The sequence below is a fragment of the Cygnus atratus genome, chromosome 17 (genome assembly GCF_013377495.2).
Source record: "Cygnus atratus isolate AKBS03 ecotype Queensland, Australia chromosome 17, CAtr_DNAZoo_HiC_assembly, whole genome shotgun sequence".
Classification (NCBI taxonomy): domain Eukaryota; kingdom Metazoa; phylum Chordata; class Aves; order Anseriformes; family Anatidae; genus Cygnus; species Cygnus atratus.
The window spans coordinates 15,384,144-15,398,724 of NC_066378.1; the positions used below are offsets into that span (position 1 = coordinate 15,384,144).

General features: G+C 42.0%; 2 protein-coding genes across 3 annotated transcripts; one reads left to right on the forward strand and one right to left on the reverse strand.

Annotated features, from left to right (window-relative positions):
* Positions 1–86: 86 nt before the first annotated feature.
* CCDC117 (coiled-coil domain containing 117) lies at positions 87–9,388 on the forward strand. Of its 2 annotated transcripts, XM_035565680.2 has the most exons (5): positions 94–611; positions 1,321–1,371; positions 1,747–1,980; positions 3,434–3,571; positions 4,092–8,679. In XM_035565680.2, the coding sequence occupies exons 1-5, from the start codon at positions 256–258 to the stop codon at positions 4,342–4,344; spliced, it is 1,032 nt and encodes a 343-aa protein (XP_035421573.1). In that variant the 5' UTR covers positions 94–255; the 3' UTR covers positions 4,345–8,679. The 2 variants fall into 2 exon arrangements, with proteins under 2 accessions (XP_035421575.1, XP_035421573.1); XM_035565682.2 differs by lacking the exon at positions 3,434–3,571 and having other exon boundaries at positions 87–611; positions 4,092–9,388.
* A 1,982-nt stretch (positions 9,389–11,370) lies between these two features.
* On the reverse strand, positions 11,371–14,581 carry XBP1 (X-box binding protein 1). Its single transcript, XM_035565685.2, is given in 6 exon segments — positions 11,371–12,413; positions 13,181–13,264; positions 13,267–13,344; positions 13,948–14,076; positions 14,157–14,253; positions 14,323–14,581. Coding segments are annotated over 6 exon segments (1,140 nt in total). The 5' UTR covers positions 14,517–14,581; the 3' UTR covers positions 11,371–11,855.

The window sequence follows — 14,581 nt, forward strand, 5'->3', positions numbered from 1 at the left end:
CCCCGCTGCCGGCGCCCGCCCGCGTCCGGCCCCGTCCGGCGCGGGTCTGCGCGGGAGCGCTCTGGGCCGGGCCGGGCGGCGCGAGCAGCGGGGGCGGCCGCGGGCCCGAGCTCCGCGCGGCTCTCTCAGGGCGGGAGCTGGCGCCGGCCCTGGGCCCGCCTGAGGGGAGCCGCTTGCCCTGCGGCGGCACCGGTGCCGGGCCGGCCCCTCGCGGCCCGGCGGGGCTGACGTCCTCTTTATCCTCGGCGGAAGGAAATGGCAGCTCTGGGCAGATCCTGCCAGGGCATCCCTGCGGGGCCCGCCCTGGAGTTCCCCCAGGCTCTGGCCGCGGCCCCTGACCGCCACGGCCTGCCGGGAGTCGCGCGGGACGGTTCGCAGCCCGGGGCTGCCGGCCGCGGGTACCTCCAGCCCCCCGCCGTGATGCTGGCGGGGAACAGGAACGACGGCGCCGACGGCTGCGGCTCCTCCGGCGCGTGTTTGCAGAGCAGCTTTGACATTGCCGCTTTAGCTGCGCTTGGGAGTTACAACGAGAGCCTGACCGTCGCTCCGGTGGGTTCCTTCACAAACGCGGCACACCCGCGAGGCTTACACCAGCAGCAGAGTGACAGCCAGTGAGTACGAACATCATTACTGCTGGAACGGGGAAGGGAAAATGTTTCTCAGTTGTACCGGCCTCGTGAAATAACCTGTCTTTCCAAGAGAGGTTCGAATTTGTTTTTTTTCCAGTATTGTATTGTTTGTACGTTAGAACTGCACTGCTTCTCCTACTGCCTTTAAATTTGTTGGTGAAGGACGAAGGAACCTTCAAAAAAGAAAGAAATGTGATCGGATTTACCTAGATCTCGACGTGCTTTAAGCTCTTGTACTTTTAACTCACTGTTTCTAATATGTGAACACGAAATACTTGTATAAAGTCTTATTCTGTCATATATTGTTCTTTGGTCACATTTAATTTGAGTTTGTCATCCCTGTATTAGAGCCTGAAGTTGGTTCTCATGCTAGTTTTGAAGCATTTGAATTTTAGCAAAAATTGTTCTTGCCCCTTGGAGAAAAAAGAAATAACATAAAGGAGAGATTATCAGGCATTCTGCTCAGAGAACTGAGCAATCACAGACTTCTTTCATTTTCTTTGGAACAAAAGCTGGTCCTTTTTGTCCAGACCTTCCACTCCCTTCACAACTGGTGACATGTGGCAACTGTTGCTCTTACCGCTGTTCAAGCTGTGCGTGAAGTTTGAAAAGGGAGGAAAATATTGCTTGAAAATCTATGTTGTTGGAAGATACAATTACACGCCAATAACCATTTCTCTCTGTTTTACAGTGTCACTGTTCGAGGTGGAAAGAAGCATAAGCTAGAAGAAGAGGCAGAAGGGTAAATTAAATTTGTCCTTTGTAGCCTGAGAAATCTTAATTTCCTTTTTATTTTCCATAAAGATTTGAGCACATCTCATCTACAGGATACGTAGGAAAGGATCATCTTCCATTGTTTCAATTTGGAACTCTTCCCCTGAATTGCACATGAGCGAGCCCAAATCCATTTCAGCTACCTAATTAACTGAGTAGAACTGATTTTTCTTGCACGGGTACCCACGTCTTAATAAGAGCAATGTTGTCTTACTTGTTTTGTGGAGGTTGTATTTCCATAGTTTGTCAAATCTGGTGAAATGCACATTACTTTCTATAACACGTTTTTGTGTAGAACACCACATTTCTCTTTTGTCAATTGTAAACTTATTTTGTTTCCTAGTTGTCCTGTGAAGAAGAAGAGACTGACAGGAACCAAAAATTGCCCTTTGAATCCCAGCACTGAAGAATGGATTCTCTGTGCAGGTCAGCAGGCAGCTGGGGAGGTAGCAAGTCGGTATGGTGGCAGCCGTCCTGAAACTGCCATGTTAGAAATTCCCTGTGAAGAAATGGATCAGACAATGGGGGAACAGCAATGCGAGGTTGCTCGCAGGAAGCTTCAGGAAATTGAGGACAGGTAAATGCAGGGATGGAGTGGACTGGCTTTGCTGAGCTTTCCCTTTTTTGGTGGGCAGTAAGGGGTAAAACTAGCATTTAGCAGTGTGATAACACTACTGTAAGTCTGAGATCAACTTTGTGTGCAAGTGGTTTCTTTGTAGGCTACCTATGGTTTTATCAGTGTTGGGGCTGCTATTATGATCTGAACTTGAGGATGCAAGAGATGCTGAATATATATGCTCTTCAAAATCATCATGCAGCATCAATATACCATAATGGGTTCTTACACTTTTTGTGAGTATCCAGAGCTCAAATTTTAACTCATGTCTGACTATATAACTTGAGCTCAGCTTTTTTTCAACCAATTGCAGCTTGTTCTGTGATTAATTCTTCTAAATGCTCAGGACAGATGTGAATTTGTTAGTGTACAGATTAGCATGAACCAGAGATCTCTGTCTGCACATATGCAGTAAGACTGAGGTTCATCTTGCTGTTAAATATGAGGTGGCTTGATATTGGGATGACGGGGTGGCTATGGGCAGACTTTTACAGTCATTTAATAAGCATATTGTGCATTCTTGCCTTTGAAAGATTTTTCAGCATGTTGTGTATATATCAGTTGACTGCAGTTGTGCTACTATTCCAGAATACTCTAAAAAACAAAACAAAAAAAAAAAAACAAACAAAAAAAAAAAAACAAAAAACACTGCAGACAGTTGTTAGAAAAGCCAAAATTTAAAAAAAAAAATTTTTTTTTAGATGATTACTCAATTGATGATGTATGAAGAGATGCATTTCTCATAGGTAAATCTAAGTAATAATGTTTTTTCTTTGTGATCTGGCTATACCTGCATTACAAAGTCTGCTTTAGAACTCTCAGAGGAGTGTTCCCCCTCCTTCCCAGCTACTCTACTAAATTTTCTTTAAAAGGTTTATCAAAAACAAAGGAGATGCCTCCAGTTTGTTCTAAATGCTTTAACTTTTTATGCTCTTAATCAGAGACACTGATGCCAAATCTTTAAAGATTAAGAACTATATTCAGTAGCTTTTCAATAACTCTCAAAGTTAACATCTGGAGAATTAAACTGGTGAAGTTACTACATAACTTGAGACTCATTCTTGTAATATGACTGAATTGTACACTTTCCCCGGAAGTGAATTTGTGGTATTTTATTTTTTTCCTCTCAGTGTATGTGCGCATTGTGCACTGCTGGACAATGCAAAGATAACAAAGCTAGCTTAGGTACCAGAAGTGGCATAGCTGCTCAAGTGGCTTCTACGGTAACAGTCATTCTTAGGGTATATTGGCCCAAGAGAGACTCATGTTAGCATGGCCCCGCTGCTTCTGGTACCCAGCCTAGGTCAGCTATCTACACTGTACAGTGCAGTGCACGTAGATAGAACTGCAGTGGATGTGCCTGTTAACAGTATGCTCAATAGTGTTTATTTCCCTCTTCCCCCTCCATTCCTAGGATAATTGATGAAGATGAGGAAGTTCATGCTGATGGAAATGTTAGCAATCTGCCCACTCTTATCCTGTCAGATACCCTTAAAAAAGGGATGAAGAGGGATTTTGGTGAAGTCCTGACAAAGAAAATAATAGAGTCTATGTAAGTTCTGGAGGAAATCATGGTGCTATGTAGCTAATACATGCAAATGAAATGAGAGTCCTGGTCTCATGTTTGTGGAGATGTCCTTAATTACTGCATGATGCAGCTGACATTGTGTAGCAGACCATTCATCTGGTCAAAAATAGGAAAAAACTATCCTAATGTGAAACAGAAATAAGTGTAACTATAGTGGTCATCAAGCTGCGTTTTGTACTCCTCATTTGTACAGAATGAAACATGTTGAATAAACAACTATATCCTCATTTTTATATATGCGGGTTTCCAAAAGAAGAAGGTCCTGAAGTGTGACCAACAATACTCAAGTTTTGTGTGAAAGAAAACGCATGGTTAGAACTAAAAGTAATGGAGCTAGTTAAGGAAGAGGAAATTTAATAGTTGGTATATGCATTTTGGAATATAGTTCCAGGCTAGCACAAAGGATGAAGATACTCATTGGTCTTCTGCATTTAGCAGTTGTGATTGGAGAACTTTAATTTAACTGGCACTCCATCCCTTCTAGGAGCCGTCCTTCTATGGAGCTGGTGCTTTGGAAACCTCTTCCTGAATTTCTCACAGATAAACTGAAGCCTGTTTCTGTTAAGAACTTCAGGCAGCAGAGTACAGAAGGGTGTCAAGCAAAGCAGTTAACACCAAGAGCTGCTTTTGACCCACAGACTGAAATATTCCCTGAATCACAACAGACTGTCGTGTCTCCAGATGTGTATACTAGTTTGGGAATCTCTGGGTGTGCAGAAGAAGAAATGGAGTTGTAGATGCCAGACTGTAGACTGGAAGTGGTGAACTTCTGCTGGTTTTTGTTGCTGTTTTTTTGATTCTCTCTTTCCTTCTGGTTTGATGTGTGAATCTGAAGTTTTATTGTTATTATTTTTCCTAGTAACAATGGTAAGAACATGGGTTGGCCAGACAAAACTTTAGGAAACCAAAAAAAAAAAAAATGATTGCTCTGTTAAATATTCTAATTTTTACTGAAAGCAACCCAAATGCCTTTGGAACAAGAAAGCAGCTTTCCATCTTTGTTAATGGTGAAATGTCCTCTTAGTAGTCCTTGATCAGGTATAAAATCCAAATACTGAATCTTATGGTGGCTCAAGCCACACTTTTTCACTTACTGAGCCACTGAGACTGGTGCATATACTGTGCTTAGTCAGTTAGTTTCATTAAAATCACAAAAAGGTATTGAAAGGAAGAAATAATTTTGAGTTTAGTCAGAAACAGAAAAGTAGTCCCAATAGAAATACAGCTTGTCACACAATGGCTGTTTCATCTGCAGCTGGTTTGCACTTGATGGAAACTCAAGTATTGAAATGATGCATTCTGTAATGTGGTAGGGAAGGAATGTTATAGCTGAGCTTAAGCCTCTTGCTTTGTAGAAAGTAAAACTGGCTACTAACTTGATACTACGAGATATCTACTAACTTTAGTCCTCTTTGGTTCACTCGCTTGTGAATAGTTTGTTTTTTTTGACGACCCTCCTCCCCAGATGGTGCGAAGTCTAGGGAAAAGTGTTTCTCAGCCAACTGATTCACATTTTACATTGTGATGTGATTCCTTGTATACAGTGAGTTGGAAAGTCAGTTGAAGACAGTGTAACTTTTCATTAAATAAATGGCATCCTTTAATTTTTATAAAGATCAGTAAATCAGATAATAGCTGATTTTCTGGGGTAAAGAGAGTCAAATGCTGAATGTCACATACAACTAAGTCCCAAAGTTTAAGTGGGACTGCTGATATTGGTGGCAAACTAAAAAAAGATGTTCGTCTTTTGCCTGCGGAAACCTGTATTTACAGTTCAAACTACAACATGCCATTAACATGACACCACATAGTTTTATACAGAAGTATGCCAAAAGAATTTTGTACCCTGCTTTAGAGTGTTAAGAAAAAGAATCGTCAATGAGTTACTGCTTGTACTTTTTCTCAGTGCACACTACTTCTACTATGCTTAAACAAGGCAGACATCTTATCTTCTGGTCTTAAGTCCCAGACCTTTCCCAGAGATACCTGAATTGAGACTTTTCTTAGGAAATCCCTTTCCAAGTAATAGGTTCTGTTGAGTCTTAGCATCCTAGTCTGTATTTGACATCCTGCTAACATAAAGGAGCCAAGTACACTGGCCTTTCAGTATTGCAGCTGTTTGCATAAGAAAATCTATTCTTCCTTTGCACAGTTAATTGATAATCTGATTTATTTTTTTTTAATGGTTAACCCATAGTTGATAGTTTAAAATCAAGTTTATCTTTTTGTAATCGTTCTTCTCTTTTGGATCAGAGAAGCTTTCTTTGAAAGATATCTTTGTTAAATCCTGTTTATATCTTGCTGTTCTTGTTGAAGGTTGTGTGAAATTTGCTGTCTCTTGCTAAAATATTTCAGAGCTTCACTAAAAACATTCCAACATTTGAATAGGTATTATTCTGAAAACTGGTGTATAACATCCATTCTGGAACTTTGGAGAATGCGCACAGATCTTTCTTGCTCTTAAGTCTAATTTTATTTCAGTCTGCTATAAATCTCTTGCATGAACTGTGTAAAATTTCTCATTTATTATTAAACTGCTGAACTTGCTTAAAATCTACAGCCTTTAACATGCTACATTGCTTGAGTATAAAGTAAAGCAATGCAGTTTAGGGAAGGCTGTAGTTATTGCAGGTAGAAAATGTGGTGCCTCTAAATAAATACCCATTTTTAAGCTTGCAGGATTATAGTGAAAGTTCAAGGTTGGGACTGTTTTAGCTGATAGCTCTGATCCTAAATAAGCTGAAAAGAAAGGATAGAAAAAAAAGTGATGAAACCATCTCAGCAACACTTATGGCACAGGGTGTAGAAAAATTTGGGAAGTCCAAATATGTCAAATCTAGACACAGTTTCTTCCCTCTTAAAATACTGAATGACAAGTTGCCCATCAAATTTGCAGGAGAACAAATGTACGTAGATGGCTTTTAAACATGCTTTTTTTCCTGTTATGTTTGTATCAAAGGTTAGCTTTCAGAAGTGTATTTCCTCTTTAATCCCTTGATGTCAATAAAGTATCACTGAGCCCTGTTAATCTGACATCTGAAACAAGAATATAGTGGTGGACTACTGACGAAGACCATGAGACGGGGGAAAAAAATGTGTCCAATAAATTTGCTTTGGTATAAAAGATTATTTTTTTTATAATTAATTTATGCTATTATTAGGAGACAACATGGCTGAATCCTTAAATTGATGGAGGAGAAGAGTATGGGTAATGGAGGAATCAGTTATCTAGGAGGACTGAGCAAAATTCTTGCTTTAGCAATCAGTTAGAGAGAATGAGAAAGGACAAGCTACTGGGTGTTTTCAAACTTTTCTATTTGTAACAGTTTTATTTGGTTTTGACTTCCCTAAAATACTTCTATTAATGCTGTTTACAAGCAGGATAGCAAATGTGATGCAGTATTAGGAAAAAACTTTTATTTTGAAATATGGAAGAGCTAATTCTGGTCTGTCTTCTCTTGGGGCCAAATCACCCTTTGTATGTGAGTTTTCAATAAATTTTCTAAAATATTTTTAGATGGCTGTGCTTCATTCTTAATGGAAGTGAAAACAAAACTTGTGAATGTATGTCCCATCCTTTACTTGGAAGGTAAGAGAATATTTTGACCTAAAAAGATTTTTTAGTTTAATCATACGTTCCCAAAGACATGTAACTTTTCCTCCACTGTGTTCAGCAGGGCCGTAGTAACTGTACGGCAGAATAAACCTGAAGCTGCCAGAGAAGGACTGTGAATCTGTCATGATCCAAAAGTGTCTGACAAAACAAAGGGTTACCTTTGGTAAAAGGTGTTGATATTGCGTGTATTTTCAGATCTTTTATTTTACTTCAGAGTGCCTTGCTTGGTCATTTCTGTATAAAATCAAGAAATGTTGGAGTGCGGAGTATTTTTATAATTACTTTATTAGTAGGCAACACTGCTCTTTTTTTAACGTCTATTTAATAATTTTTCAAGCAGTTTGAAAGACAAAGTTGCTTGACCTAGACCAGTATTACCTTTGCTTTCAAAATGAGAAAACTAGCACTTCAGATTTATTCAAAACAACCTGAGTTTTACAGGCTGTGTCAAATAACGTGTGATTCAATGTGAATGAACTGAATTTCAATTGGATTTAAATTAGTCAGTTCAATGGATTTAGTCAAGGCTTAAATAATTCTCCAGTGCAGAGTAGGAGACAAAAAAAAAGTAGTTTAAAACCAAACACATCTAAGATTGTGTAGAGCTTGCCTAGTTGTCTAAGTTTCCCTGGGAATGTGGCTGTGAAACTGTAGACAGGAGTTGTATTACGGTTATGGAGCCAGCCCTGTGAAGACGAACAGAATATATTTTGGCATGGATTTGGAACTGAACTTGTATTTGTTCCAGAGCTTGTGTCTTGTATCAATGAGCCATGGCAGGTGTATGATTTGTATCACAGATCATATATTTAATCAACTCTGCATGTAACAACATATGCGTGAACTGCTAGGCCTAGATCCACACTTGCTGTGATGCAAGCAGACACTCCAGAGGTTAGAGCAGAAAGTAGTCATGTTAAGGGAAGCATACTGCAAAGGTGAAATCTGTCCTATGACATATGTATTACTCTTCCCTCTCCTGCCCCAGCTTAGCTCGGGTTTACTTTAATTTAGTATCTCTCATCTACCTGTCAGATCTCAAATGAAGACCGTCTGCTGCCAATTTAAATTCTCTCACTTTTATCTGTGGCTGTTGATGTACTATATAAAAATCTCATGGTGCCCTGGTATTACTTAAGAAGACTTGAGTCTAATAAAAAGTATGAATGCTAGTAGGATTTCTGAATTCTATTCGGCTCCCAGATGCCCAACAAGAAGTGTGTGCGCTATTAGGGAGAGTGATCTCAATAAATATTAGCAGCTTGTATTGGAACCTATATTGCCAGTAAGTCTTGCTAAAGCATGCCATGAAATATCTGCAGCTATAAAGGGTACAGATATAAAAAAAAAAAAAGCACCAAAAGGATACAAATAATACTTCAACAAACTCTTTTGTCTGCTGTGTTTAACAAGGTTTGGGTGGAAACATAGTAAACAGAGTCCATTTCCAAATATCATGGGAACGTGACCATAGAGAACTTTCTTCACATTTTCTTAGATCTTAATGTTGCTCTTCAAGCCACAACACGTTTTCATCTTTGAGATAAGTTAAATGATACACTAGTGAAAATGGGCAATATATATCCATGTCACTGGGTAGCAGCGTTACTGCTGTTTTACTTGGTAAATCACACCTGGAAAGTTGCAGAGTAACCAAGTTGAAGCAATTTTCAGAAGTACATGTTGAAGACTATCTCCCTTTGTTCATTTTGCAAGACCTTTACAGTTCATCCCATACATGCTCACACATAGTGCTGCACTGGCTGAACAGCATAGGTCTAACTTTCCAGAGACAGACAAGGACAGTGGTTATAGGCAGCACCTACGCTAGATTGTTGGGTATAAGTGCTATGTCATGCATGCAGTTTTAGAAGAAGGCTGAGTGGTGGCAAAATGACACATCTACAAGCCTTTCAGAGTGCCCTGTTGCAGGACAGATGAGAGGGAAAGAGATACAGCACAGGTGAAGTGCTCCAGTGCCTTCATCAAGGTGTTTCAGGCTATAGGGTATAAGTGTTTTTCCTGCCTCTGCTAGGGCAGTAACCAAATACAGGAATAACTTCCACTGTAGCATAGCAGATGAAGGTAGCTTTCTGCTCCGTATCATTCACCCCAGCCACTCTTAATCCCTTTGTCTAGTTTTATCTGTAGTTGCACAAGGATGAGTCTGAGGATTGCAGTATTCTTGTTCAAAGTGATGATTAGCAGCTGCTTCAATTAAGGGGGGGGAACCGGATCTACACCATCACTGCTTCCTCCCCCTGCTGTGGTAGCAGCCTTTGCTTCAAAGACACTTGGCTGCTCTAGGGCAGGCTCTGAAGTTTACAGGAAACCTAAAAAGCATACCTTTGCAGCCAAACTATACTCAAAAAATGCTGGTTCAAACCACAGGTTTAATGAATCAAATCAATTTAAAGTCTCAAAGGGATCAGTACTGAGCTTTCTTGTACCAATAGCTTTTTTTTTTTTTGGGGGGGGGGGGGGGGCAAAGGCCTTACTTTCAGTAGCTATTAAAATGGCTATCAGTTTAAGTGCTTATTTTAGCTACAATAGCCTCTCCAGGTGCACAGAAAAAGCAGTTCAAGTGGTAAGAATCGTGAGTGAAACCAGAATGAGAAAAATCTGTAATAACCTGGATTATCTTTAGGAAAATAGTGTATTATCAAAAAAAATCTACATTTGGGATCAACTCCTAGAAAAATAATTAAAAACCTCATACAGGAATAGTCAATACTATGTCTACATTGAATGCCTCAGACAACAAACTCACAAGAACACACGCTGCCTGGAAGTAATGCAGCACTGAACAGAAATACTGCTATGTCATTACTATGCTTAGTCTTTAATGTGCTACCCTTTAAAGGCCAGATGTCTGAAAACAGGATATATGGCCACAAGACCAATGGGATGGGCTGCACATCTCTGGTGTGCTAGCCTCAACCTTTCTATAGCCCTGAGGAAGGTATGTGAAATCTCAGTCCTTTTCCAGGTGTTATTTCAAGTAATGTATACTTACACTGTGAACTGTTTTGGACTTCTAGCCTAGAAACCATAGAGCTGAATTTTAAAGAGGCAAGAAACATTTCCTTGCATGTCCAAAACATTATTTCTTAATTCTTTTTGATTTTTTTTGAATTTAATATGAAGTTCCAATAATAGTAATTAATAATTTTGTATTACTTTTGTCATCCTCATTTAACTGCTTGCTTTTCAGACTTGCAACATGCACTATGTACTAAGGGCCCTCTTGCAGTCACCCCGTTTTCCAGTGTGAAAGTGTAACAAGCTGTTTTCAGTCTACCATAAATTTATTTTTTAATCCTTGTTTTGCACATTTAGTTTTTACTACTATCCAGTATTCAGACAAGATATTTTATTGCAAAGTAAGTTACTTAAGTTTGTAAAAGACAGTCCTGTCGCCTATAGTGACCAATACACTCCTGCTTACCTCCCATAAGCTATTTCTGTCCAAATAGAATGCAAGACATGAAACAGAACTGAAAACAAGAACAGTTGTACAAACACCTGGAACAGCTCTCACTTGGGGTACAACATCAGTTTCTTCCCTAGCACTCCAATTCAAGTATTTTTCCATACTGTGCCATTGCAACAAGTGGCCGAGAAAAACAACAACTACATAGTCATACTGTTATATTTGAAATTAGCTCCTACGAAGTTGATTTTTGTTTCAGGAATTCCTGTGGTAATGCAGAATCTATACCTTTTTCACCTTGTCTCGCTACTTCATAAGTACTAAACATGTCACTTGAAAAGCACCGACCTTCACTCAGACTAGAGTATTCTGTACAACAAAAGCTACCAAGAGGAAGGAATTAGTTTTATTCAGACATCAAGCTACTGCCACTTGCATTCTCTATTATGGCTGCAGATTTTGCTCTAGCAGCTCTGGCCACCATACAAACCTATCTACACTGAACAGCTTGCAACATCATGTGCTCCAAGACACGACAAAGGCTACTAAAGCACTCAGCTACATGCACCACAGCAGTACTACTGGATCAGTGGGTGCATCAAGGCGGTAGAAGATCAGCCACTGAAAGATCTAACCTCCAGAAATTTCTGTAGAGTTTCAAACTTCAGCAGGTCCAGACACTCTCCCCTCCCCATTGAGATACAAGACAAAAAGTGAGCTGCATTGCACTTTAATTGCACCAATACAGTTAAATATTAAAATGGAGAAAGCAACTCTACATAGCAAATGGAAAACAAGCATTTACACAGTAAATCCGTAAGATGTACAGACTATGTAGTTTTAACCCAGCTGTCTATACCTGAATAGACCATTAAAGCTTTCAGCATTAAAGAAAATGAATATTTTGATTTTCAGGTTCAGCCAAATTGCCAAGTTACTGAGAAACCAACTTCTCTCATAAGCCAACGCTGGGGGAGGGGGGCAACACACACAGGGACAACACCCTACGTGTTTTTTTTTTTCTTCATACCAGTAGAAATACATTGGCCATAATACATTGGCCATCACCCCACCTACCAGCATTCTTAGGTAGAAGTGATCATTTTTCTGTATACACTTGATTTCCCACACACACACCCCTCAAGGGGCATATCCTATTACCCTGCCAGAATAGTTAACCAGGGAGAGTTAACACTGAGTTAGACACTGATCAGCTGGGGAAATAGTTCATTTGCAAAGCTATCCTCCCAGGCATGGTCAGTATCAAGTGGAGAGGACATATCACTGAAAGGTGACAGGGATCCTTCATATCCTGAGTCACTACCAGCATCCAACAGATAACTTGAGGCTGCAAGGCTACAAGGAGAGGGAAGCAGATGAGAGATGCCCAGTTCTGGCATGAAGCTGTCTACAGGTTCCTCTTTCACAGAGGCTGGGATCTCAGCAATAGCTTTGTCTTCAGATGGAGAGAGAGATACTTCCTCAACTTTCACTAGCATATTGGTTTGGTTGCCCATTTTAACAGGAATCTCCAATATTAAGGGCTTTGTGTATACATGATCAAACCTTATGAGTTCATTAATGGCCTCCAGCTTAGCTGATGGGGACCCCAAAGAGGGAGAGGGGGAGGTCGGTATGGAATTTGTTTCTCCACAGATCTCTTCCTCCAGCTTTTCCAGGCATGCTGATTCTGAATCAGCACATTTGAGAAACATCTCTGGGTCCAGACTGTCCAGAAAGCCCAACAGGAGATCAGACTGCAGAATAAAACACTGGTTTAGAAAGACAGCCTGCAACTATTACAGCAAAACATCTGTTGCAGCATCAGTCCACCCTCACCTGGAAGTTAAAATATGCTAACATCAGAGAACCAGGAGTTTTACCAAGAACACCACTTATCAGAACAGAAAGTTACTTATTGTTCAGAACTTCTGTCCATTAGTTCTCTTGTAAGGGTACTAGAGATTTTTGTCAAACTCTGGATTAGATGTTCAGTCTCTACTAGAAGCTCCTCAAAATCTTAGACCTGTTGTATAAAAACACCATAGAATCTGCTGAGTCCACAGAGCAAGTACCAGAACCAGGTGCAGGCAGATACGCCCACAACCAAAAGGTGTGTAACCTTCCTGTCTTTAAGTTTCTAAAAGAGATTCATATTGGACAGTCTTTAAGTTCCAACAGCCTTGTCAAGTATCAGACGTCAAGAAAATAATTATCTGTTTTCAACAACAGTAAAAGCACAGTATGCATTTTGTATTTGTATGCTTTGCTGTAAGAACTAAGAGACTGTTCTGTGCAATATTATCTCAGATTACAAAAGCCAGACTTGTTTAAGTTGCATTAACTTGTCTTGTACTCACAGGATCCCTAGCTGTCTTGAGGCCCACGTACGATATTCTGAAGCTTAAAAAACAAGCTAACTATGGAAAGTCATCAAGAAACTCTACATCAAGTTATCAACTGAGTCTTAAATCCACAGTGGTTCTGAATTTCATGGGCATTTAGGACAGGAGCAGATGCTTACCTCAATATCTGAAGAGTCACTGCCATCAGAATCCATGTGGAATTTGTCAGAAATGGTGACTGCTGGGCCTGCACCTGCTGCAGAGGAACACGTAGTCTGAGTGCTGCGGACTCAGCGGACCCGGTCACCAACCCGATCTCATCCACTTGTGATTCCATCACGACCTGGACCAAAGAAAAAGCTTTGTCAGTCATCACAGATGTTCTGGCAGACAATACAGCATCCTGAAGACCATGCTCTCTCTGCAAAGGCTTCCCCCATTAGTCTCTCCTTGCTTATGCAGTAGCAGCCTGAAGAGATGAGACCGCTTGCAAAGGTGACTCAAACTTCTATACCTCTGCAAACCCATCTTGTTCACCACTTTTAAATGAGAGCCTGGCCTCTCACTATCTCCCCTGTTTTTCTGAGACAGCCACACATAACTGTAAGAATTTTTATTTCGCTTCCACAGTATAACAAAGAAATGCAGATGATGTAAAACAGCTTGGAACTAACCAGCTCACTATCCCCCACACTACCAATGGTGCTCGCTTCAGACTCAACAACTACTCAACCTGTGGGAAAGCCACCGCTCGGAAGACAAGAGCATTTCTGGCACACAAAGCATGCTCTCTTCAGAGCATACCTGTTTCAGCCTGGAGACTCTCAACACTGGGATTAGTGCTCCCTGGCGCTGCCACGCAGTTGCCTCCTAGAGCACAGCGACTCTTGACAGGCTCTGCCGAGAAACAGAGCAAGACAGCCACCGAGAACACCACAATGCTCACCTGAGACTCGCTTTCCTTCTCTGTTTTCAGAACATCCAAACCCAGGCGGCAGCGGAGCTCCTGGTTCTCCAGGGAAAGGCTGCACGTCTTCTCCCGCAGGAGCTGGTTCTCCAGAAGCAGCTTCTGGTTCTGCAGAGAGCCGCGCAGGCAGGGGGGTCGCAGCAGCTGCCGCCGCAGCCACCCTCCCGCGGGGCCGCCGAGCTCCTTACCTCCTCCTCCAGCTCCACCACCTGCTGCTCCAGCTCCGTCATCCGCGCTTTCTTCCTGTCCCGGGCGCTCTGGGCCGCCACGCGGTTCTTCAGCTTCCTGCGGGGCAGCGCTGCCGTCAGCCCCAGCAGCTGCCCCGCCGCGCCGCGCCGCCAGCCCCCCACTCACCTGCGCAGCGCCTTCTCCTCCGGGCTCAGATGGGTGAGCCGCTGCCGTTTGCGGGCCGGCTGCGGAGCCCCCGGGGGACTAGGGGCCGCTCCTGCCGGCAGGACGACGGAAAGGCGCCGGCCGGCGGCGGGCTCGGCCGCCTCGCTGGGGATGAGGAGCAGGCGCGGGGCCGCGGCCCCGGGGAGCGCTGCCATGGCCGGCGCAGAGAGGACGGCCCGGGCCCGGCGCGCACGGCGCTCTGCGGGCGCTGCCGCCCCGC